Source organism: Phyllostomus hastatus, unplaced genomic scaffold (assembly GCF_019186645.2).
Source record: "Phyllostomus hastatus isolate PE091 unplaced genomic scaffold, TTU_PhHast_1.1 phas_contig_80, whole genome shotgun sequence".
Taxonomy (NCBI): Eukaryota; Metazoa; Chordata; class Mammalia; order Chiroptera; family Phyllostomidae; genus Phyllostomus; species Phyllostomus hastatus.
The window spans coordinates 57,312,513-57,333,424 of NW_025333960.1; the positions used below are offsets into that span (position 1 = coordinate 57,312,513).

At 63.7% G+C, this 20,912-nt stretch overlaps 1 protein-coding gene and 1 long non-coding RNA gene across 3 annotated transcripts; one reads left to right on the top strand and one right to left on the bottom strand.

The window, feature by feature from the left end:
• Positions 1-12: 12 nt before the first annotated feature.
• Positions 13-20,686, bottom strand: SLC66A2 (solute carrier family 66 member 2). 2 transcript variants are annotated; one of them, XM_045850450.1, is made up of 6 exons: positions 20,533-20,686; positions 19,958-20,264; positions 15,707-15,840; positions 12,736-12,783; positions 8,457-8,673; positions 13-1,648 (listed from the first exon to the last, which is right to left on the bottom strand). In XM_045850450.1, the coding sequence occupies exons 2-6, from the start codon at positions 20,158-20,160 to the stop codon at positions 1,441-1,443; spliced, it is 810 nt and encodes a 269-aa protein (XP_045706406.1). In that variant the 5' UTR covers positions 20,161-20,264; positions 20,533-20,686; the 3' UTR covers positions 13-1,440. The 2 variants fall into 2 exon arrangements, with proteins under 2 accessions (XP_045706406.1, XP_045706407.1); XM_045850451.1 differs by lacking the exon at positions 12,736-12,783.
• LOC123826447 lies at positions 5,389-7,181 on the top strand. The gene is made up of 3 exons (XR_006787038.1): positions 5,389-5,472; positions 5,974-6,645; positions 6,879-7,181. It is a non-coding gene; the product is annotated as an uncharacterized LOC123826447 (long non-coding RNA).
• Positions 20,687-20,912: the final 226 nt, after the last annotated feature.

Below are 20,912 nucleotides of genomic sequence, written 5' to 3' on the forward strand. Positions count from 1 at the left end.
CAGGCACTGCGGTCACCACCGTAATCAGCGACATTTTAATTTGGAGGCAATTACTGCTACAGACATCTCCCTTCATTATTTTTTAAATAAACATTTTCAAAGCATCTTACAAGCCAAAGGACTAAGCAGGAGTCTCACTCCAACATTCGGGAGCTTTTGAGGAAAACTCAGGCGGAGGAAACAGCTTCTCACTGGCCAGCGCAGACGCCTCGAGCGCCGCGGCCTCGGGCAGTGCTGGCAAGGCACAGAGGGCCCCTCCGCCCAGCAGAAGGGGAAGTGCTGCCTGTGGGAGCCACACGGAAGCCTCTGGAACTCGTGGCATCTGGGGGCCTGGGAGCCGGTGCAGGGCTGGCCCGGCGGCAGAGGTGCCCGTGGACGATGGAAGGTGGACAGCCGTGGGTGACGAACGTCGGACCAGCGGCCTCACCACCGCCACCTGCAGCCAGCACAGAGAGCCGTGCGGACAGGAGAGGGTGGGCAGGGGCGCCCGCGCCAGGCCACCCTACTGCCCTGGAAGGTCACTTCAGGCCCCGGAGCTCAGAGTGTGGGGTGCGGGGCCCCGAGGTGCGTCCCTGTCCTGGCAGACAGGCGTCACAGGCCGTGTGCTGAGATGCTCCTCGCACTTCCCGGGAAAGAGGGGAGCACCACTCGTGCCGCCGCCCGCACCCGCCACGCCCTCGAGGGCTTGCAGAGCGCCCAGGCTCCGGGTTAAACGCCCCTGAGCGTGCTCCGGCCAGCGCCCGGCTGGCACAGATGCAGGTGGCTCCCTCGCCCCCTGTGGGAGGAGGCCAGCGCAGCAGCAAGGCCTCCAGGGCCGAGCCGAGGTGAACGGAGGGCAAGGGCTGGTTCCCAAGCCCCGTGAGGGTGAGGCGGCAGTGCTCCAGGTGGCCCAGGCAAGGCCACCCGGCCAGCGGGACTGGGACACACGTCACGTGCATCGCTGCGGCCCCCCTTCCTCGTGACCAAGCGCCTGGGCCACGCGCTGTGTGCCGGGCTCACCCCGCCCCAAGCCCCTCGCCGCACGCTGTCCCGCAGCGTGTCTGACCGTGGGCTCTGCGTGCTGGGGCCTGAGCTCTCCCTGCGCCGTCTCCGCTCTGTGCCTCGGGCCGGGCCGGGGCTTCAGGTCACATCCGGCTGCGGCCGCCTGCCGGGCCTCCTGACGGCCCGTCCTTCCTGCAGCCGCCTGCTCCACTGTGTCCCGGTCTGTGGGCCTCTCCCCGGGTCCCCAGTGCTCTGAGAGCAGGTGGGTGTGCAGCCTGCTCCCCCAATGCCTGGAAACCACGGCCGCCCCCGGCGGGGGGACGCCGGCCCTCCAGCGAGCAAGCCCGGCCAGGGCGCCCGGGCCCCTGCCCGCCCACAGGCCCAGGAGCCCACGCGGGAGGACAGGGGACCAGCCGGTGCCTGCGGCCAGCAGCCACACATCCTTGTTCTCCGGGCCCCTCAGAGGGCCTTGGCACTGGTGGGGTGCACCGTGTGGGGGCTGGGCTTGGAGGGGCGGCGGGCGAAGGCGTAGGCCTGCGCGAGGATGGCCAGGTCCACCAGCACCTGCAGCAGGCCGCACACGGAGAACTGCAGCGGGGCGCCGTTCAGCAGGAAGTACGCCGTCTTGAAGGTGTCGCCGCTCGTCCACATGAGCACCATCTTGATGCTGCGGAGGCACGGGCCGGGGTCAGGGGGCAGCCGGGGTCAGGGGGCAGCCAGGCCAGCCCCTCCTTCCCGCCCTCCTGTGCTCGAGGCGAGGTCACTGCCTGGCAACGCCAGGGACAGGAAGGCCCCTCGGCTGGGGGGCCCTCGGCCTCCCGGGCAGAGACTGGGCCCACGCGGGGGGGCAGACCCACCACCTCGCAGCGGCACCGGGTGTGGGCTCCTTGGGGGGCACGGGAGGGAGGGCCTCTGCTGGCTCTGGGGGCAGCAGCGCCGGAGAACTCCCACCTCGGGAGACTGGCACTGGCCACAGGGACCCCTGGGACCGGCCTCCGAGGTGCTGGCCTGGCCTGGCTGTGCCCCGTGGGCTGCAGGAGGAGCTTGGCTGGGGGACAGTGGCCCTCTCAGCCCACGCCCCTCGCCTCCAGCCCACAGAGCCCCCCCGCCTGCACCAGGTCCACAGAAGCCACAGAAGTGCCTGGAATGACCCCAAAGCCGCGTCACACACCCCAGGAGGAGCCCACCCGGAGCCACCATTTCGGGGCTCTCCTCCCTGGAAACGCTCCCCGTGGCTGCCCAGACACGCGACCAGACGGACGCACTTCGCGGCCCGCCAGGGGGCCACCCACACCAGCCACACAGGTGGTTCCCTGGGGAGTTTGTTCTGGAAAGGCCAACACGAAGACGGGTCTGCGTTCTCTCTCCCGAGGTCTCCAGCCGACGCTGGCTCGTGACTCCTCCCCGAGGCCGGGCTCACACGGCAGTCACACGTGCACGGCCCCGGGGAGCCCAGGGGCAGTGGGGCCACTCGGCTGCTGGGGCCCCCGGGGCAGGGGTAGGGGAGCTCGTCCCACCAGCTCGAACACAAGCAGGTGCTGGACTCTCGGCTCCCAAGGGCCCAGGCCGCAGCCCTGGTCGGACAGTCGGGGGCCGTAAGGGGGACATGCTGTGAGCTGTGCCGGAGCTGACAGGTGCGGCCTCGGGGTCTGGTTTGCTGGACACTGAGAAACCCGTGCAGAAGGCAGCCCCCCCATGGCACCCTCATGCATGCGTGCCACCTGCCACCCTGAAACGAGACTGGGTGGGCTACGTGGCTCCCGCCTCACAGAGGGGAAACTGAGGCACAGGCTGGTTTAGCGACGCACCCCAGGGCACACAGCAGATGCTGGCCAGGGGGCAGGGAGACAGAGGCTGCACAGCCCAAAGCAGGGCGGGGGGCCGGGGCCACCTGTCGCTGTGCTGGGGCTGCCTGCCCGGGGCCAGGCGGGGCCCTGAGGCACAGGTGCACTCATCACCCGGCCAGCGAAGACACGAGGTCATCTCTGGAGCTGGACTCTGCCTGACGCTCGGGGACACTTTTAGCTACCCGGATGCCTCACCTGCCTGGGCCCTCGGCCGCTGCATGGGGACAGGGATGCGGCTGCCTTGCCACAGCCCCACAACGGCCACCTACATGGGGCTCAGGGAGGACGGGGCCCAGCAGCCAGTCATAGAGCCTCGAAGGGGGACTCTCAGCAAGCCAGGAGCTCCGCCCCTCCCGACACGGGGGCTCCGCAACCCCTGCCCTCCCACAGCGCGGGCACGCAGACAGCCTCAGAGGCCCTGCTCCCGGGTGCAGCGCGCCAGGAGGTCGGAGCAAACACCAAGTGCGGAGTGGCCAGGTCTGCCCTCGTCCTGGGGGCGGGAGTCCCGCCTTCTGGGGAAGCTCAGCCGGCATAGGCTCCGACAGGGCCCGGAGCCCACCCTGGATGCCTGCCCTGAGCAAAGAGATCCTTGCAGGCAGGCAGTTTGAGGGGGAGGGGCACCGTCACCGCCCAGGGCCCAGGCTTTGCTCTCCCGGTCCAGGCTGGTGCCTGGGAGCTGGGCCCCCAGCTCCAGCTGCCGTGTCCTGCACCTGACCCTCCCCCCACCCCGCCCACCATTTTAATCCTGACCCCAGTGACCTCATTCTTGGCTCCACGTTTTGCCTCCCCAACTGGGCTGCCAGATCACTATTCCCAAAATACCTCTCACCTCACCCCCAGCCTGCCCGGCAGCCAGGCAAGCCCCCCCAGCCCGGGGCCCAGGAGATGACACCCCCCAGCTTCTCCGCAGGGGCTCACGCCCACACGGCCCAGACCCGGCCCTCCTCCCCACCCCGGAGGAGCTCTCAGCAATTCGAGCCCGGCCCACAGGTGTCCCGGAGGAGGTCTCAGCCTGGGGGCCCCGGGTGCGACACCAAAAGCATCAGCAACAACATATATTTGTGACGTCATCCAAAGTAAAACCGTTCCTGCCGGGAAGACCGTCTCCAGCAGGGCAGAGAGGGTGGGCAAATCACGAATCTGACGGGGTCCTGGCACCCAGACAACGTAGGGAACTCTGCGACTCGGTCGCAAAAAGACAAAAACAAACTTGAACACAGGCCAAGGACCTGCGTAGGCCTTTCTCCAAAGAAGATGTGCAACTGGCCAATGATCGCATGACAAGGCCGCAGCGTCACCCGTCGTCAGGGAAGCGCGAAGGGAAAAGGCCGAGTGCTGCAGGCCACTCGTGCGAGGGGCCGGGTGCAGACAGACCCACACGGCAGCACCTGGACCCGGGGGCCCAGCGGGGGAGGGTTTGGGGGCACAGGAGGCGTGGTCCCCCAGGGTGCAGACTTCCTTTCGGGGCGATGGCAACGCCCTAAATTAGACTGCGGTGGCGGCTGCGCGACCCCGGAGACAGTGAGATCCGTCCGACTGCACTCTTCAGTGCGTGAGTGCCTGGTGGGTGGCGCCCCAGTCAAGGCACTTTCCAGAGAGTTCCGGCCCCTCTTTGCTGGGCTGCACACTCCGGGCGCGTGTGTGCGTGTAGTGAGTGTGCCCGTGCCCACGCGTGCCTGTAACCACGCACGTGCGCAGCACGCCCCACTCACCCTTCCCTGGCCTGTTTTGTGTCAAAAAGGCACAAAGACAGGCCCTGGGGGCACGGCGGTGAGGTGGCCAGGGCGCGAGACCCGTCCCCCCTCCCAAGACGCCACGGGGCACGGCCACCGAGTGTCTGGCTGGGAGGGGCAGGGCGGCCCAGAGAGCGGGGTTCACGGGGTGGGGGGGAGGCTTGCACCTCGTCCGCAACCCACAGCAGCCGGGACACGAGCCACGCACACCACAGGGGGCAGCCTCCCTGCCCGTCACCGCCTCCGGGGCCTGCGCGGGCGCCTGCCACTCCAGTCCGGGCCGCTGAGCGGCGCTCTCCCGCGATCCCAGCGCCTCCGGCACTCACTCCCCCCGCTTGTCCGAAGCTGCGGCCCCTCTGCCCTCCCACCGCCTCGGGCTCCCCCGTAATCGCGTGCTGGGGCACAGTCTTAAATCTACGAAACGTGGAGGAAAGCAGGGGCAAAGGGCCCACCAGACTCTGCCTCTCAGGGTTTCCTGTGTGAATTAGTAAAGTTACTTCAAAAGCTTCGTCACTGCTTTACTGGTTCAGAAGCAACAATCACTTTACTTTTTTTTTTTTAAGGAAAATCATTTAAAATATCTCTGGCAGTTGCTCCAAGGCAGAAAAAAGCCTGTGTGCGTGTGCCCAAGTGTGGGGCGTGTGTGCACATTAGTGAGCACCTGAGTGCACGGGGCCGGTGTGCAGAGGCACACACGTGCGGGTGCTCCCGACGTCCCGTGAGGGGCAGGTGTGCCAGGCGGCTGGCGGAGCGTGCGGACCTCGGGGGGCGGGGGGGGGGCGTCCCGGGGCCCCTCCCACCCGGCGCGGCCCGGCCCCGCGTCCCAGGGGAGGGAGGGCGCATGCGCATCTCCGCGGCTCAGGTGCCGGTGGTTCCCAAGGACGAGGAGAGAGCACGCAGCCTGCGTTCAGGTACGTGTGACCTTCTGTCGGTGTGTTTGCACACGGGCGTAGGTGCCCGGGTCGCGTGCACACCGTCCACACATCGCCGCGAACGGGAGATCGTTCTCCGGGAAGCGCACGCGCTCTGCCGGACGCTCTGGGGTCGGGCGCGGGTTCCCCGGCCTCCGGCTGCCCAGCTGTGCTGGCCGCTGGGGGCGCTGCGGCGCCGGGGAGCGAGCGGAGGCCCCGGGGGAGGGAGACAGAATGGCAGCCAGGCCGGAAGGGGGATGGGGCAGACACCCGAGGGGAGACGGGGCCGCGTGCTCCGCGTGGGAGATGGCGAAGGGCCGGCGCGGCGAGCTGGGCTGGGAGAAGCCGGTGGAGACGGCCAAACCCCCGTCCCGTCCCCCCCACCCGGGGCGAAGCCGGGCTGGTTCCTCTGCGCCTGTGTTCAAAATTTAGTCCACACCGGACGGACGCGCCGTGTGAGTGTCTCCCACTCGGACGTCTTTGAAATGCACACGTTTGCAGAGGACACCAAGCTGTGACCGGGCTCCACCAGGCCCTGCCCTCCAAACCCGAGTCCAGTCTGCACTCGCCCGAGAAGGAGGATGTTTTCTTCTAAACAGACGCAGGGAGAGGACACCTTCCGGTGTCAGCTCTGGCGCGCGCAGAGTCCAGGAAGGAAAAGGGACCGTGCCCGCCCGTAACAGAAAACCTGTGACCCTCCACAGCCCCGCAGACCGCCTCCTGCACCTCACCTCGCCTCACCTCTCCAGGAGCTGCGGCGTGGGGCAGCACCGCCAGGCCCCACTCGGGCAGAGGCCAGGGCCATAGGCCAAGGGCTCAAGGCCCTGGGTCCCCCATGGCCTGGCCCTGCAGACGCGCTGCACAAGCCCAGCCCAAGTCCCTTCAAGGGGCGGCTCTGCCCGGCAGGCGTCCTGTGGCTCATTCAACGCGACAGCCACGTTGAACAGCGCCTGATGGAGTCGCCCCCCCCACCCCGACCCTGCCCAGCGTGAGTGTCCCAGCGAGGTGATGTGGGTCTCGACGGGCCCGCCCTGCACCTGGCAGACTCGGGGGCCCCGTCCCTGACGGGCCGGCCCTGCTCCGAGGCACGGGCCCGCCCACCACGGCCTTCTGTGCAGGGCCCCCTCCCGGGTCCTCGCACAGACTCGCCCGCACCGGCCAAGCCCCATCAAGGTAACCAGAGTCTCCTCCTCACCTGGGCCTTCTGTCAAGCGCCCTCCTCCTGCATCCCTTGCCCTCAGCACCCCCTGGGAGAAGGTGAGCGGGGCGGGTGGGGGAGCCTGTGGGGAGAGGGCCTGGGCCCCCAGCGGCTGAGGACCACACGTCCTGTACACCCTAAAGTCAGGGTTCCAGGGGACATGCGCGGTCCCCTGACCTGCAGGCGACTGTGGCCTTCCTCTTCTCAGAGCCAAACACTTGCCTTCTGCACAAATCGGTCGCAGCCACGGCCTCAGAGAACGGGAGCTGGGTGAACTGCAAGTGGGACTGGGGACATGCCAGCCCACCTGGGGCTCCGGCAGAGCAGCTTAGACTCCGGCAGGCCGGCCTGGGTGGCGTCTCCCTCCAACACTCCCCCTGCTACCAGTTCTTCAAGAATTAGGATGATCACCCTGGCTGGTGCGGCTCAGTGGACTGAGTGCCAGCCTGCGAACCAAAGGGTCACCAGTTCAGCTCCCCATCAGGGCATGTGCCTGAGCTGTGGGCCAGGTCCCCAGTAGGGGGCGTGCAAGAGGCAACCACACACTGATGTTTCTCTCCCTCTCTCCCTTCCTTCCCCTCTCTAAATATAAATAAATAAAATCCTTAAAAAAAAAAAAAGAATTAGGACGATCGGCCAGGTGCCTGCACTGGACGACCCTCCACATCCATAAGTGTCCCCAGCTGTTCTCGGAGCTTCCAAAGGCGATGCCGGTGGTTTAGAGACCCAAGTACTGCATTTCTTCATTCGTTCATTCAGTAAATACTTTCCGAGCTGCTATAATCTTCCAAACACTGTGTCAGGTGATAGGGAGACAGTGGAACAGGGCGCAACCCTGCCCTCAGGGCCTTCAGGCAAGCAGCTGAGACACCAAAGTAAAACGTCTGAGCACCCAGGCAAGGGCACATCCAGGTCATGGACATTCTGTCAAACACTAGTAAGAGGACTTTCCCAGAGAAGAAAAAGCCAGAGGAGTCTGTGACCACCAAACCAGTCTTACGAGAAATGTTAAAGGGCCTCCTTTAAGGAGAGGAAGAAGCAGGAAAGAAAAAGGAAAGCAGAGGAACATAGTTACAAGAATAAAATGCCTATCGATCCAAAAATCAGTAAGAGGAAGGTCAAAGGGCCAGCCTGCGAGACAGCTGCAGATGCCTGCGCTGCACCGCAGACAAGTGTCCGCACAGAGACAGAGGGTCAGTCAAAACCGCGGGTGACGCAGACTCCGGCCGCCCGGAGGACGGACTCTTCCTCCCTCAAAGCACAACGGGCGCCTGGCCGTGGGGTCCGCGCACAGTGCACTGTGCTCCTGGGCGCTAGCAAGCAGCACGTGGAACTGTAGCTTCAGATGCAACACCGATTACAGGTGCTCACAAGCAAATGAGATACTTCAGTGTGGATTTAGTCCGACACGTCCTGGGTTGTGTCCTGAGAGAGCGCCCGGTCACACAGGGGCCCGGAGCTGCGGCCCTGCTGCTGCGGGCACCGCCTGCTCCCCCCACTCACATGCCTCAGGCTCCGTGGACCGGAAGGAGCAGCTCTCCGATCCCGTGACCTGTCGCCTGCTCCCGAGAGGGTCTCAGCCTCTCCCCACCTGTCACACACACACAAGGCTCACGCGTCGCAAGGCCGGTGGACCCATGTGCTCACACCTGCACTGCTCTCTGACCGGCTGTTTCACAGGTGTAACCGGAAGTAAAGCAGCCAGCTTTGTGCCCATTTGACTTTCACCCAATGCGCGTGCACCTGCTGCCGACGAGGACAGCCGCCGCGCCGTGCGCCCACCCACCTCATGCCCTCCGTGGACCGGTGGCGGTGGTTGCGGTACAGCTGCGGCAGGCCCAGCATGGCCTCCGTCAGCACGGCCAGGAAGCCCAGGGTCTCCACAAACAGCGCCGAGTCGATGGACAGGTACGTGATGTAGCCGGCGACGCCCGCGAAGGCCAGCACGCACTGCAGGTAGTCGGCAAAGCTGCTCCAGTGCCAGAAGTGGTGAGGGTCAAAGTCTAGGGCGAGAGGGGGAGAGGCCAAGGTCAGCGTGAGGGGAGGGACGTGACCTGGGTGAGCGGCTCGAGGTCAGCCTGAGGGAGCCGGATGTGAACTGTGGGCCTCCGCCTGCTCTGCACCGAGGCGCTTCGGAGGAAGCCGGAGTTCCTGCAGGTAACCGCTCAGCGTCACGGGCCGAGTCCCCACCCCCCCCGGCGTGGCACTCCCAGTCCCCCCAGGGCCCCTGGGTCTCTTTCCCGGATTAGAGCGCCCGCCCTTCCCCTCCACAGCCCCTGGGAGGGACGCACAGGTGCTGCTATGCAGGTCGGGGGTGGGAGGTGCCCGCTGTGTGACCCTGAGCCCCAGGGGGATGGCGCCCACCCTGCCCAGGGGCCCCGTGGGGGTCATGCTGTCCCAGGATTTACACAGCCCTTGAGGTGATCCTCATGCACACACCCTGGCTGCTCAGAGAAGCACAGATGGGCCCTGGGCCCCAGGGCACCCTGTGACCCTGCAGACTGAGGGGGTAGGGGAGAGCCCCGTCGCACTGGTGTTTCTGGGCAGCACCCCACTGATGGCCGGGTTATACAACCTCTGGGCTCCAGACCAGGCGGCCCGCCAGCACCCCCGTGTGGCCAGCCCCTGTCAGTTCAGGCAGAGCTTTCCCAGCAAAGCAAGAGAGCTGGGCCCTTGCTGTGGTCCAGGCCCTGGTGCCCCTGGAGGACACAGGATGACCCCCAGCCCGCACAGTGGCAGCTCGCGGCGGCCATGGTGATGACGATAACCTGCTGGAGACAGTGGTGAGAGCCCCACAACGGCCATGGGGCCTCCACACACCCCACTTTCATGGGAGAGACCGTCCTCCGGGGTCCCTGCGCTCACTGGACTCCACATGCCCAGAGAGGCACCGAGTGCCGAGGGCTCAGGCCCCCGGCAGCCACTCGCCTCTCTCACAGAAGCTGCCTGGGGCCCCGAGCTCCTGTGCGCCCCCCCAGCCCAGCCAGCACTGCCCCCCCCCCCCGCCCCCAGGTGCTGTGAGTGCCCAGTACTGTCCTGACAAGGCTGCCCTGGGAAGGCTTGCACACCAGGGCCCACGGCAAGGTCGCCTCGAGGGCCTGGGACCAATCGTTAGGGCAGGACCGCTGGTGGCCATGCAGCCAGCAGCTTCCTCTCAGTCTGGGTCACACCCGAGGGAGCAGGAGAGGGCCTCCCATAACTGTCACCGTGACCTCACGCCTGTGTGACTCGAGATAAGGGGACAGAGGGCCCGGTGCCAGCGCAGGAGCCATCCTGCCCCCTGGGGCTCCCACACTGACCCTGAACCTACACACACACCTGCCATGCAGGCTGCTGTTGGAGCTGACTGCAGACCCCGATAAAACCGCGGGGAACTGTGGGTGGTGAGGCGCGGGCAGCAGGAGATAACCCAGAACCACCTCCCTGGGGAACCCAGCGGAAGGGCAATGCACGGAGGGAAGAGGGAGCTGGAAAGGCCACAGTGGGGGGGGGGGCAGGGAGGGAGGCCTGCCTGGCTGAAGAGGAAGTCACAGCAGATCCGCAGGAGGCAGGGCCCTGGGGCGCCCATGACCGCAGACCCCAGATACCCCACCCTCCTGGGCAGGCAGCAGCAGCAAAGCACTCCCCAGTTCCCTTCTTCTGCACGTTCAAATGCTCAGGGAGGGCCAGGCGAGCCTCCGAGGCAGGCAGCTCAAGGGGCTGCAGCCAGGGGACCCTGGAGGGTCCTGGCCAAAGGCCATCACAGCTGCAGAAATGCACTAGAGCGGGGAAAGGCTCGCAGCACGGACAGGGTCTCTCCCTCAGTCAGGACCCTGGAAACTCCCAAAAGTCACCTTCCAAAGCAGCAGCAGGGGGCGTTCCCTGATCAGGCACCAAGGGAAAAACGAGGGGAAGGGGCTGTGTCCTGGGCCGGGTAGCCCCAGACACCAGGACCATCCCAAGGTGGCTGGACGCAGGGGCCCGCCTGCAGCCCAGGCGGCAGGGCAGAACAGAACAAACAGGTGTACTCGCTGTGTGGAGCAGGCAGCCCTGTGCCCTTGCTGTGGACAGTAAACACGGGAAATCTGAGAAGGATCTGGCTGCAGATCCTTTCAAAGTGCTTCCCAGAAACAAGGATTAATCTCCGGTGGAAAAAGGCGGGACCAGAGGCAGCAACAGCAGGACGCCCCTGACGGGAAAGCTGCCGGGACCCAGGACAATGGGTCTCGAATTGACCCCTGGGAGCCTGGGTCAGGCAACGGCTCCTGAGAACCAGGAAGAGCAAGGGCCGGCTGGACTGAGCCCCTCCTGCTGTTAGGAGGAAACGTGCCGCCTGTGGGGGTCCCGAGCCCTCGAGCCCCTGTTTCCAGGGGACAGATGAAGTACTCGGGTGTGTCCTCTGCGTCCAGTCCGAGTAGAAAAGCAGCAGGCAAAATCAACAACACCAGTGTTGGTTCTTTGAAAACAAATACTGAACTTGAGCAACAGTAGCTGGAATGACCACAAGAAAAGGGAGAGAGGGGAGCCTCAGTCACTAAAGTCAACCACGAAAGAGGGGCCGTCGCGGCCGACCTCGAGGAAACGGAAACAGAAACACAGGGAGCACTAAGAACAACTGTAGCCCCACACGTTAGATAATGTAGGCTTAATTGACAAATTAAAAAAAAACTATAAAAACTAACTCAGCCACTGGAAAACTGAACAGACTTATACTAAGAGACTGCGTTTGTAATTTAAATATTTCCCACAAAGGAAAACCCAGCCCCAGATGGCCTCCCTGGGTAATTCCACCAACATTCAAAGAATTGCTAGACTTGCAATGAGCAGCTAATAAGCCCGGGAGAGATCGTGTACGTGACAGTAAACACAGACAACAATATGGTGTCACAGTCATCCAACTTGCCCAGAGCCTAAACCTAACTATTGCAGCCACCAGAAGCAACAACTGTGTCACCTGACAGGCTGCCGGTCATCGCTGCGATGGCGGTCAGATCGCCACAGATAAATGTCTGCAGTTAACATGTGCACCTTGAGTTTACACAATGTTGTATGTCACACTTCAATGTAACATGTTTTATTAATAAAGAACGGGTGCCAATCCTTCACAAACTTTTCAAAAAAATAGAAAACAGAACACTTGCTTTTCCCAACTTACTTCATAAAACAAGCACTTTCCTGATACTAAAAACCAGAGTCATCACAAGGAAAAAAAAAAAAGGTCAGTATCTCTTATGACTCTGAGCACAGAAACCCTCAAGGCATCACTAGCAGACAGACTCTGGCAGTGTACAGGAAGGACTGTACGTCTTGACCCGATGGGATTTATCCCAAAAATGTGAGGTTGGTACACACACAAAAGTCAATCCATACAATACAGTATAATAATGGAATATAGGACAAAGACCACGTGGTCATCTCAGTGGACACAGAAAAGCATGTGACAAATGTCAATATGCTTTTACGATAAAAAACACTCAACAAACTCAGAAGGTGCTTGCTTAACCCCATAAAGTCCGTCCTACTCAATGGAGAAGCGCCAGCTGCCTCCTCGGTGAGATCAGGAACAAGGAAAGGGCGTCCGCCCAGGTGGCTTCTGGCCAGGCTAATCCGGCAAGGGGAAGAAGTAAAACTGTTTGCAGATGACACAGTCTTGTATACAGAAAACCCTCAGGTATCCACTAAACACCACGACACCTGACACGTGAGTTCACTGAAGCCGCAGGGTACGAGATCAATGCACAAAAACCTATTTTATTTCTACAAAGTAGCAACGAACAACCTGAAATGAGGTTTAGGAGACAGTTCCATTGGCCAGAGCATCAAAATTCTAAAGCTCGTCCTCCGATCCTTCCTCGTTTCCTGCCTTCTCTCTCACGGACCTGCACACAGAGAGCGCACGGGCACCCAGGAGCTGCCCGACAGCAGCAGCAGTGGGCTGGTTAGTCTGCGGAGCCGTGGCCACGCTGGTTAAAACGAGTCACATGCACGGACGAGACGCAGCACGGATGGCAGTGATGACAGACAAGGACAGAGCTGGCGTGCGGTGACCCCTCCGCGTGGGCAGCCCCATGCAGGGTGGTACATACCCAGATACGACCGCCTGGGGGGGGCTCTGGCTTCCTCGTCCTTACTCTCTGCGGCCACGTTTAAGGGGGGGGGGGGACAGGGAGGAAGAGAAGACAAAACAGACGGGTTTAACACAGAGAAGCCGCTGCATCTCTCAGCCTTTTCCGTATTTCTCTTTTTTAATGCTTTATATTTTTTTAAAAGATTTTATTTATTTATTTTTGGAGTTGGGAAGGGAGGGAGAAAGGGAAACATCAGTGTGTGGTTGCCTCTCCTGTGACCCCTACTGGGGACCTGGCCCACAACTCAGGCCTGTGCCCTGACTGGGAATCGAACCAGAGACCCTTCCGTTGGCAGGCCGGCACTCAGTCCACTGAGCTGCACCAGCCAGGGCTGCATTTCTTAAAAAAAAAAAAAATGGAACAGGAAAGTCCACAGACTTTGGTTTCTGTGCATTAGGAAATCCACCTTTGAACTATTGTTCTCCAAACCTGCCCTCTTCCAAAATAAGTGCTTAGAAGAGGGGGAGGAAATTTGGACCAAAACTGAAAAGTAGCCACATTTTCACCTGACTGCCACAGCCAAAGGTGGCGTCTGACTCAGCAGATTCCACTTCTGCCCCCACAGAAGTCAGCGGTCAGCTGCGGTTCAGCCCCAGGGCCAAAACTCCGCAGAAAGCTGCTTGAATAAGCTGTTTTCAGAGGGTCCTCCCTGAGAGCTGGTTCAGCCCTGGGAGGGGAGAGTCTCGGAGGCAACGTGGCAGCCCACCACGGCCACCCAGCCCGGGAGAGCTGCCCCAGACCCTGGAAGACACAGCTGGAGCAGAGAGCCTGCAGGTGGGGCCCCTGCAGGTGGGGCCCCTGCAGGCGGGGTCCCCCGTGGAAGGTGGCTACACAGGAGAGGGAGCCTCCAGCGAATACTGTGAACACCGAGCAGAGCTGGGATCAAAGGTCACCGGCCCCAGGCCATGCAGACTCACCTAAACATGAAGATTGGCAAGTGAACAGCTAAAAGCAAACAGCAGACCTACTGCCCGGCCTTGGGACAGCACTGCGTCCCCGGCCGCCCCGCCTCCCGCCCAGCGGCACCCCTGGGGCTCCTGGACTCTGACTACCCAGAGTCGTGTGGGCTTCCGCGGCCTCTCACTTCTATTTGTTTTTATTTAGACCGATTTCACCAGGCACTGGCAGCTTGTCTAAGGGTCAAGGTCCCAAAAGAGGGAGGGGGAGGGGAGGGGAGGGGTGGGGGGAGACGCAGGAGAGAACCCAGCTCTGCTCCTGTGCGGGTGCCGTTCAGACGCAAACCGCTGTTTGCCTTCCCCGGTGCGGGCCGGGTCGCCCGTGCGAACGGGACAGAAACACTCCTTCCGGAAGAAGGCACACAGAACACCAGAAATCAAGAGGGAGGGTCAGACGTCCACCATCCCACTCACTCCACCGAGAGCCCCTCTGAGGGAGGACCCCCAGGAGACGCATTGCCCTGCTCAGGGTCCCCCCGAGACGACCTGGAGACCTGCGGGCAGATCCCGAGGGAAGGGGGTGTGGGGCGTGGACTCGGGGGGCCCTCCTGTGAGGTCACACAAATGCTAAATCTCAGACGCCTCGTGGCCTGGAGGCCCCCACACCTGCTGCAGCTGGCAGCCGACCTCGCCGCGGGCCCTTCAGACAAGGTCACGCACTGCTCTCGGGTTTCAGAGCCACCACACAGGCATGCTGCACTGCCCACGGCCTCGCCGCCCTCCTGGGCACGCAGGGCAGCAGTAAGACCCCCCCCCCGCCCCTCTGCGGCCACCAGGAGGTCGGTGCCAACGGAGAGGTGAGGCTCCCCGGAGCACAGATGGTGGAGAGAGAGAGACAGGGCAGAAAGCCCGAGTCCGGAGAAGCCCAGAGCCCAGTGCCCAGGGCCCCTCCCCAGGACGGGCCCACTCGCCACACGCTGCTTCCTAGGCAAGGCCAGCGGCGCAGTCGGCACCCGCTCTGGGGGGCCTCCTGAGTGACGCCAGGGCCAGGGACAGAGCCCCCGAGGAGACAGTGGCCTCAAGGGGGAGAACACGCCAGGAGCAGGGCGGCCACCTTCATCGTGCAAGTGACACTGCGTGGCCCAGGCAGCACGCCGGGGCTGCAGGCTGACCTACTTTCCACGGAGGCGGCCGCGGGCACACATTCCTCTCTCTCAAAACACAGGCACCGGGGGGGGGGGGGGCGGGACCGCTCACAGGGAAGATGACCGTCAGGGGCCAAGGCACGGCGAGACCTCAAGTCCACAGACACCCCAAACTGAACACTCTCCGAGGCAAGGACCCGTCACGGTGAGGGCCGTGGTGCACTCGGTCATCAGCGGAACACCGGGAGGGAGGCACGAACCCTCCGCACACAGGAAGCCCACCAGCCTGACGGCCAAGCAGAAGTCAGCTCGGAAGGAGCTCTTCCGAAGAAGAAGGCAACGGCAGGAAGGAGCACCTTCGGCTCCGTGAGCCAGAGCGTCCAGCAGCAGGGGCCGGGCCTGCAGGTCGCGCTGCCCAAGCACAGGCGCCCGGGGGGCAGGTCACCGGCCACCCACACGCTCAGGGCCTTGGGGGCATTGCCAACCAGGCACGCGAGGACCCGGCTGCAGGAAACAGTTTCATGTCCCGGAAAGCCAGAGACAAAACTGCCCCCAGACCCGACGTGACAGGAAGGAGCCCAGCAGGCGCGGGCCCACCGCCCAGTGCAGACTCCAGGCGAGCGCAGCCCCAGCGCCCCTCCCCGTCGGGTGACACCCGGCCCGGGGTCCACAGAAGAAACTGCCATCTTGGGTCGCCTCACATTATGCGATGCTCAAAGTCACATATGTGCTGAGAACAGCAACATCAGTCACGGACGACAGTGCCCTGCGGTGAGACAGGCCGCTCGGGTGACGCAGGGCAGAGGGTCCGCCACGCGCCGCCCCCCCCGCAGACACAGACCGGCTGGGAGGCTGGGGTGGCTCCGCCCCACGTTGCCGGGCACCCACCTGCGAAGAAGCGGCGCTTGACGTTGAGCTCGTTGCTCACGCGGACCTCGGTGCACAGCTTCAGCATCAGCAGCATGGTGACGATCATGACGATGCTCTGCCACAGCAGCGGGGACTCGAAGTGCCTTCCAAACCTGGGGGCGAGGACGCCACGGTCAGAGGGCGCCCCATGCCAGGCGCCTCCTCCGCGCACCCGGCCCAGGTCTGACCGGGCTGGGCAGCCCCTTCCTGCCTGGCTGGGTCACAGCCGGGTGCAGAGGGGCTGGGGCACCCTGACAGCAGGACCAGACCAGCCCCCTCAGCCGGGCCCCTCCGAATCACTCCGAATGCCGCACCCCGCAGACAGGGTGGGAGGAACAAGGGCTCACGACGAGCCAGGCCTGGGTGAGGAGAAGGCGCTGTGGGAAGAGAGACCGGTGCTTGGGGCTTTCTCGGCCAGCGGCCCAGACTGGGGTGGGGGCTGAGGGCCTGCGGGAGGCTGGCCCTTGCTCACCACGGCCCCCAGGCCCTCTGGCCCATGGCCCACGGCCCAAGCCATCTCTTCCACAAAGCGCAGATGCAGCCTCTAAGGCTGTTTGGGGACACTGCTGGTCATGTCGAACAACTGGTCCCCACTGCCTGCCCAGTTGACCCGGGAGGTCGACTCACCCACAGCTGAGGGTGATACAGCGACAGCAAAGGCTCCATGTCACCCTCAGCAGCATCGCAGTAAAACAAGTCAGATGGGGCCCCTCCCACGCCGCCCACTCCCAGCTCTAAGTCCGACGACAGGTAACTTGGGCCGCAATGTGGAAAAGGCCAGTTCCACTTTTTAAATGCCCACAGGAACAACGAGGGAGAGGGACTGGGAGGAAACACCATTAGCGTGTCTCCAAACACAATGCACCGAGAATCATCCAGATGAACTCGGTGTTCGCAGCGAAAATGAGGCTGTTGAACGTGAGTGTCGGGCTGCACCGGCGCGCACGTAGCCGATTTGAGGATGCAGGCCGGCTGAGCGAGACACAGAATTCCAAAAAGCACAGCGTTCCACAAACAAGACACAAGGGGCAAAAGAAATACGAAACACAGTTCAACGCCAGTGATAGTTTTTAAAAGCTAAGTAAAAGAGAAAGATACCATTTTTTAGTCATGAAATTAGTTAAACTTTTTCTTCCTTAGACAGAGGTGTCAGGACAGCACTCTTCCTCTCTGCTCAGGAGTGCGGCTGGCGCGGCCTCTTCCGTCACGGAGGACGCCCTGGCGGGCGGGCGGGCGGGGGCCTGCGCTCAGAAAAGCCCGTGGACGCAGGCTCTCCCCTGGTGGCAGCGCATGTCTGTCTCGCCCCTGGGGAAATACACATTGCAGAGGACAGGCGGTGTTCTGCCAAGCCCAAGCAAGAGTTTCCACAGGAAACATCTTCTCTGCCTCTCACAGTAACGGGAAAAAGTCTTAAGTGGCAGAGAAGTTGTGTATCTACTTCTCTGCGGGGCCTGAGTCCTACGGCCGTTAGCAGTAGAACATCACCCTATCTCTGATACAGTGTTGCTATATCTTTCACACAATGTTTCTAAAGCTTCGATACAGTGTTACCAGGCCTCCAATACAGTGTTGCCGCATTTCCAATACACTACAGTGTTATCGCACCCCTGATTCGATGTTTTCACGCAGTGGGGATGGGCCTGAGGACTGTCTCCATGAAGGCACGAGGCTCTGCAGCACCATCCACACACCCTGCCCCCCACCTGGTCTCTACAAAATCACATGCTTGCAAATATTAGGTACAAGGCATCACTTAGCCCTTGTCCGGGCTTCTAATATCACAAAAGCAAAACCCTGTACATCAGCATTTTATGGAGTATGATCTGCTGAATGCTAGTTTTGCAAAAGAATGGTGAGGATGGTAAGAAATGCGGTGCAGGAGTTCCCCCAAGTTTCCGAAACCTGGGTTTGTGCAGCGTGGTTGTCCCCTCCTGCGGAGCCACTTACATCCTGGCACCACAGATCTGGCAACAGCCTTCCCAGGTGGACTGGGGCCCTGGGGACTGTGGTCCCAGCCAGCTGTGGGACAGCACCCTCCAGTCCTACCTGCCGCCCAGTTCTGCTGTGGACCCAGTTTCTGCCTCCCACGGAGCCCGCTGCAGCCACTGACCCTTGCTCTCCCTCCCCACCCCCCACTTTGTGTGTGTGGCACGCCCCAAACAGCGCTCCCACCGAAGTGCACACCGCAGCATCCAGCCCGTGTCCGGCACACGGGAAACCCTCTGATGCTATTAAATCAAAGGGACTGCGGACCCATGGAGCCTGGAGGGGACGCAGGAGTGGGAGACGAGTACAAGGGAGCATCTGCGTCGCCCTCGGAGCAGTGGGTCTCAGACCTGCTGGTGCATTAGCACAAGCTGCAAACGGAGGCCTGCCCTTCAGCTGGTGTGAGATGCAGGAAAGTGCGCCCCAGGCCAGAGAGTCTCAGGAAGGGACCCTGCCAGCCCTCCCTTCATCCCACGCGTCTCTCCAGCCTTCCGGAATGCAGGCTGCAGGCAGCCCTGTGCGCGCGCACGGGGGCCACAGGACCCCTGAAGTGACCCAGGACAGCTCGGGTGCTGGCTCCGTGGGGAAGGGCCAATCGGACGTGCAGAGACAGGCTCGCCAGTGGACCAAGGCTGGAATCCCACAGAGGCCGCCCTGTGCGGCGTTCGGGAGGGAGCTCAAGTCCCTCTCCAAGGCCCAGGCCCTGCGGTGGAGAGAGGACACAGGCCCAAAGGCACCAGAGGCCGGTTAAAGGAGACGGCCTTCGAGAAGCTGGTTCAATTTCTGACTCCTCCACGCGAGATCCTGAGATGTAGATTAGATATGCTGTTTTCTCTCTGCACTTTTGAATGACTAGCACACTGAGGGAAAGACTTCTAAATGGAGCTACTTTCCCACAGGGTGACCCAACTCTGGCAGTTCCCTCCCACTGCTGGAGAAAACCCGCCCCACAATACAGGGCTCGCTGTGCTGCCCCCCGCCCCGCCGACACAGTGCCTGGCTGGGGGCTCCGGCACCTTGTCCAGTGGGCTCTGGGTCAACACCAGTGTCCATTTCTTTTCAGCCTGCTTCTGTTCAGCCTCAGACTCAAGGCCAGTTTGTGAAAGGAAAGCAAGGTGTTCCGCCTCCGAGGCCCCTCAGCCAAAGGTAAAGGAGGAATCTTCAAAATGCTGGTTCTCAAGTTGTGCTAAACAGCAATTAGCCCCCGCCAGCCCACCGCTGAGAAGTGGGCTCGCCATGGGACAGACTCCAGATGTGCCTGACGCGCCAGCTGGCCTCTTGAAAACCCCCGACAGGGGCAAAACGGACACCCAGGGACAGAGGCCGGGGCGAGCCCGGGCCTGGGCGGGACGGAGGAGCAGAGCGCAGGAGCGTCGGGGCTGGGAAACCCCCGTCTTGACCGTGGCGGTGACTCTGGGGGGTGGAGGGAGTTCGTCGAAACTCACCGAACTGTACTCGCAGAATGGGCACTTGTACTTCATGGAAACCACGCCTCGATAAGATCCACTTAAAATCAATGAGCCAAAGAGCATGGCTGTGCCAACAGCGCCAGGCCTCCCCCAGCAACCCTCCCGCGGGCGGAGGGGCCCGCGCGCCCCGGACGAATGGAAGGAAAGTCCGGACTCGGGGCCTCAGAGCGAGGCTACGAAACCTCCTCTCATTTCCTCCGAGCCCTCGCCCGCCGGGTTTGGTCTGGCTTCTGCAACTGTTAGAATTAATGTCAAGTCCCTTACCGGAATGCAAACGATAAAAAGAGGAAGTCGGGCTGGGAGGAGCGAGAAGAGAGTCTAAGCGTTTTCCAGCAAGTTGACTTCCTACTCAGAAATAAACAGAACCCCGCGCCCCACCGAGAGGCCGCGGGGGTGCCCCCCACTGCGCCCGGGCGGGCTCAGACGCCCCCTCCTGAGGGGTCCGCTGGCCGGCAAAGCGTCCTTCCTGCTGGTCACTGCTGGTTGCCACTCGGGCCAACCACTCGGCTGTTCGCCCTCCCCCACCCCCCACCCCCCGCCGGTCCTCTGGGCTGAGACCAGGACGCGCACCTGCCGCAAGCGCCCGGGGGACACGGAGGAGGCTGGGACTGAGCCCGCGAGCGAAGGGCCCCCTCCAGGCCCCCAGCCTGCCCTGGGAGAGCAGCTGCCCGCTGCCCCGGCTCCTCCTCGCGGGGCGCAGACACCGGCACCCTCGGGCCTCCCCGGAACCCCCCCGGAGGAGGCGCGCCCCCACGGGGAGAGGGCCCGCACTTGCCAGAAGAGGATCCGGAGGATGTTGGCCACCAGGAGCACCAGGCACACGTAGGTGGAGAAGCCCTCGGCGTTCTGGGTCCTCCGGATGTCCCGGTACTGCGGGATGTAGGGCACCACCCCGCCGAAGACCATGGCCCCCGCCGCCGCCCAGGAGACCAGCTGCTGCAGCGGCACCAAGAGCCAGTCCGAGCCCGGGGCGTCCATCGCCCGCACCTGCGCCGCCGGCCGGCGGGCTGGCGGCCGCCTGGCGGAGTCCCCACGGGCTCGCGGGGCGCGCGCTGTCACCCCCGCATGGCCGCCGCCGGAGCCTGGCGGGAGGGAAGAGGGAAGCGCTGGGTCCCGGCCCCGGCCCCGGGCGGGCGGGCGGGCGGGGGGGGGCGGGGGGCTCAGGGCTGGGGCGCGACCCCCTCCGGGGACACGCGCGGTCAGGGCGCCCGGGGCGCCCGCGCAGGCATCGCGGGGGGACGAGGCGCGGACGCGCGGCCCGGGCGGCGGGGGCTGGGTCCTGGGGCCCGACCACGGCGCCCGCCCCCCACCCCGCGCCCACGCGCCCCGCGGACCCCTCCGTGCCCTCACCGGCCGCGTGGGCTCCGCCCGTCCGGCCCGCGTCCGTCAGTCTGCCCGGCCGAGCCCGGGCCCCGCCTCGCCGTGACGTCACAATGCCCGGCCCCGCCCACCGCGCGCGCCGGGCGCCGGCGGGTCCTAGAGCGCGCGCCCCGGCGGGAGGTGGAGGGCGGGCCCGGCCCCGCCGCGCGCCCCGCCCGCGTGAGCGGCCCCTGCCCCGCGGGGCCGCCCCTTCGGGGCCAGGTGCGCGCGTGGGCCGTCTCCGCGTGCCCCCGGGCGGGCGCAGGGCAGACTCGTCGCTCCGCCTCCGGGAACGGAGGACGCGATCCTGTCGCCGCCCCACGGTCAGCGCGTGGCGTGGGGACCCCTCTCGCGGTCCCGGGCGGGTGTGA

Excerpts from the sequence above, each read along its gene's own strand:
- SLC66A2 (XM_045850450.1), bottom strand. The coding sequence starts at position 20,160 with ATGGACGCCCCGGGCTCGGACTGGCTCTTGGTGCCGCTGCAGCAGCTG. Across the intron at positions 8,674-12,735 it reads CCCCAGGCGGTCGTATCTGG|ACTTTGACCCTCACCACTTC; the intron begins GTATGTACCACC and ends CTCTCGCCCTAG. Across the intron at positions 1,649-8,456 it reads CGGTCCACGGAGGGCATGAG|CATCAAGATGGTGCTCATGT; the intron begins GTGGGTGGGCGC and ends GTGCCTCCGCAG.